The 2372-nt window shown below is 44.5% G+C and overlaps 1 protein-coding gene across 1 annotated transcript; it reads left to right on the top strand.

The window, feature by feature from the left end:
* The first annotated feature begins 721 nt into the window (after positions 1-721).
* On the top strand, positions 722-1988 carry LOC149848725 (peroxidase 2-like). Its single transcript, XM_090012291.1, has 3 exons — positions 722-931; positions 1065-1259; positions 1437-1988. Exons 1-3 carry the CDS (start codon positions 722-724, stop codon positions 1986-1988), a joined length of 957 nt encoding a protein of 318 aa, XP_089868417.1.
* The last annotated feature ends 384 nt before the right edge of the window (positions 1989-2372 follow it).

Genomic DNA, 2372 nt, shown 5'->3' with positions numbered 1-2372 from the left:
TGCTTGTATCATATCCACTTATATAATACTCTTAATAGAAAATTAACCAAAATTGGCGTAAGTGTCCTTTTAACGTGTCCTTGTGACATCTTTTCATGCTTACTGACAGTTCATTGATGGATAGGTGATGGAGGTAGAGGTGGAGGTGGAGGTGGGAGCCACCACGAACGTGGTCATCTGCCTTTCCAAAAAGAGACGCTGGTGGCCCCCACATTCGTCGTTGCCACCTCCCCAAAATGTAGAGGACTGAACGCCATGTTTGACCCTTCTCCTCTGGTGCTACAGACAACTACTCCCACTACAATTAAGAAAAAAAAAAGACAAAAAGATAATTAATTTATCTTCGAAGTTTATGTGTGAATCACATGTAGAAAAGGTAACACAAGTGGCTTATTAAAATATGTTGGAGACCATAGTTAAAAGAGTAAAAGTGAATCTAAAGTGATCAAAGAGTTTGGTACTTTGATTTCGTGATAGCAAATCATAATATTAAGAAAACCAAGTGGGTACAAAGCTAAAGCAACCAGAAAACACTATCTCAAACAGATGAGATAGATTAGAAAGTACAAAATTGGAGAAAAACTTTTTCATGGCACAGTAAATTTTGGTTTGGGAGCATTATATAATGAGCACCAACTTCTTCGAGTCGTCACCCCACTGGCAAGCTAGCAAGCAACCTCAGAGATTCGTTAGCGAGAGTGTGATTGCTAGCATAGCAGCCATGGCATCGGTTTCCCATTATTGCATGAGCTTGGTGCTCTTGTTTGCACTGGCAACGTGCGCTCTCTCTCAGTTGAGAACCACTTTCTACGACACCGTCTGCCCAAGCGCACTGTCCACCATCAAAGCAGCGGTGGTGAGCGCAGTGCAGCAGGAGGCGCGCATGGGTGCCTCCCTCCTCCGCCTTCACTTCCATGATTGCTTCGTTCAGGTAATAACAGCCGCAAGATTTCATTCATTGGTTACCCGCTTCACTCACTCTGCTGGAAGTTACCAAAACTAAATTGAAAGCGAACGCACGTTAACTTTGTGTTCTTTGTGGACGAATATGAAACTGAGTGTAGGGTTGCGATGCTTCGGTTCTGTTGGACGACGCTGGGACCTTCACCGGTGAGAAGACAGCGGCCCCAAACATGGGCTCCCTGCGAGGATTCGAGGTGATCGACAGCATCAAATCTGCTGTTGATAAAGCATGCGGTTCAAGCGTCGTGTCATGTGCTGACATCCTTGCAGTTGCTGCTCGTGACTCGGTCGTTGCGGTGAGTTGTTTCTCTTTCTTCTTCTTCTTCTTCTTCTTCTTCTTCTTCTTCTTCTTCTTCTTCTTGATGATGATATTGATGATACTTTTTGCTTAGATTAGCTCATCAGGAAGGGTATCACCTTTCACAATGCAAATTGCCAATTCTCAATGTGTTTGTATTTTTTCTGTGTTTCAGCTTGGAGGGCCTTCTTGGGATGTGCCGTTGGGAAGGAGAGACTCCACAACGGCTAGCTTTGATCAAGCCAACACCGACATCCCTGCACCCTCTTCAAACCTTGCCGCTCTCATTGCTTCTTTCCAAGCAAAAGGTCTCAACCTGCAGGACCTGGTTGCCTTGTCCGGTGCACACACCATCGGACAGTCGCGGTGCGTGCAGTTCAGGAACCGGATCTACAACGACACCAACATAGCACCTCTCTTCGCAGCCGGCCTCCGATCACAATGCCCCACCTCCGGCGGCGACAACAACCTGTCACCCTTGGATAGCTTGACACAATATCGTTTCGACAATGCCTACTTCCTCAACTTGTTGCTCAGGAGGGGTCTGCTTCACTCCGACCAAGAGCTCTTCAACAGTGGATCTACTGATGCACAAGTCAGGACCTACAGCCTTAATCCGTTCGCCTTCTCGAGGGACTTTGCCATTGCCATGGTGAAGATGGGAAATATAAGCCCCCTTACAGGCACCAGTGGCCAACTGCGTGTCAACTGCAGGAAAGTAAACTAAGAGAAACCAAGGAGCCTTATTGATGTGCTTGTAGTGATCGGTAGTTATCATCAGCTTAGGAAGTAATAGTTAATGTTTTTGATGAAAATAACCGTCAGTAATGTCCTTGAGACGTATATTATCATGGAAGGAAGCAAAGTTTAGCTACTCCTTCATAAGAGGTATTCAACTATCTTCAATATCTATACTGTTTCCCTTTACTCAGTATCCTATGGTTGCAATAGTTTAGCAGAAAAGCCAAAAGGGATGTCTCACAATGACCATGATATATAAACTTGAACAAAGCACAAGCCAGTTCATCAAAGTGTGCTCATATGTTATCCTGATGAACATGACCATATAATTTGACATGCTTGAATAATAAATTTGAAAGTTTTTTCCATA

The sequence above is a fragment of the Nuphar pumila genome, chromosome 1 (genome assembly GCF_984573655.1).
Source record: "Nuphar pumila chromosome 1, dmNupPumi1.hap1.1, whole genome shotgun sequence".
NCBI lineage: Eukaryota > Viridiplantae > Streptophyta > Magnoliopsida > Nymphaeales > Nymphaeaceae > Nuphar > Nuphar pumila.
The sequence above is the reverse complement of the archived record's forward strand: the minus strand, read 5'-3'. Positions and strand labels throughout refer to the sequence as shown.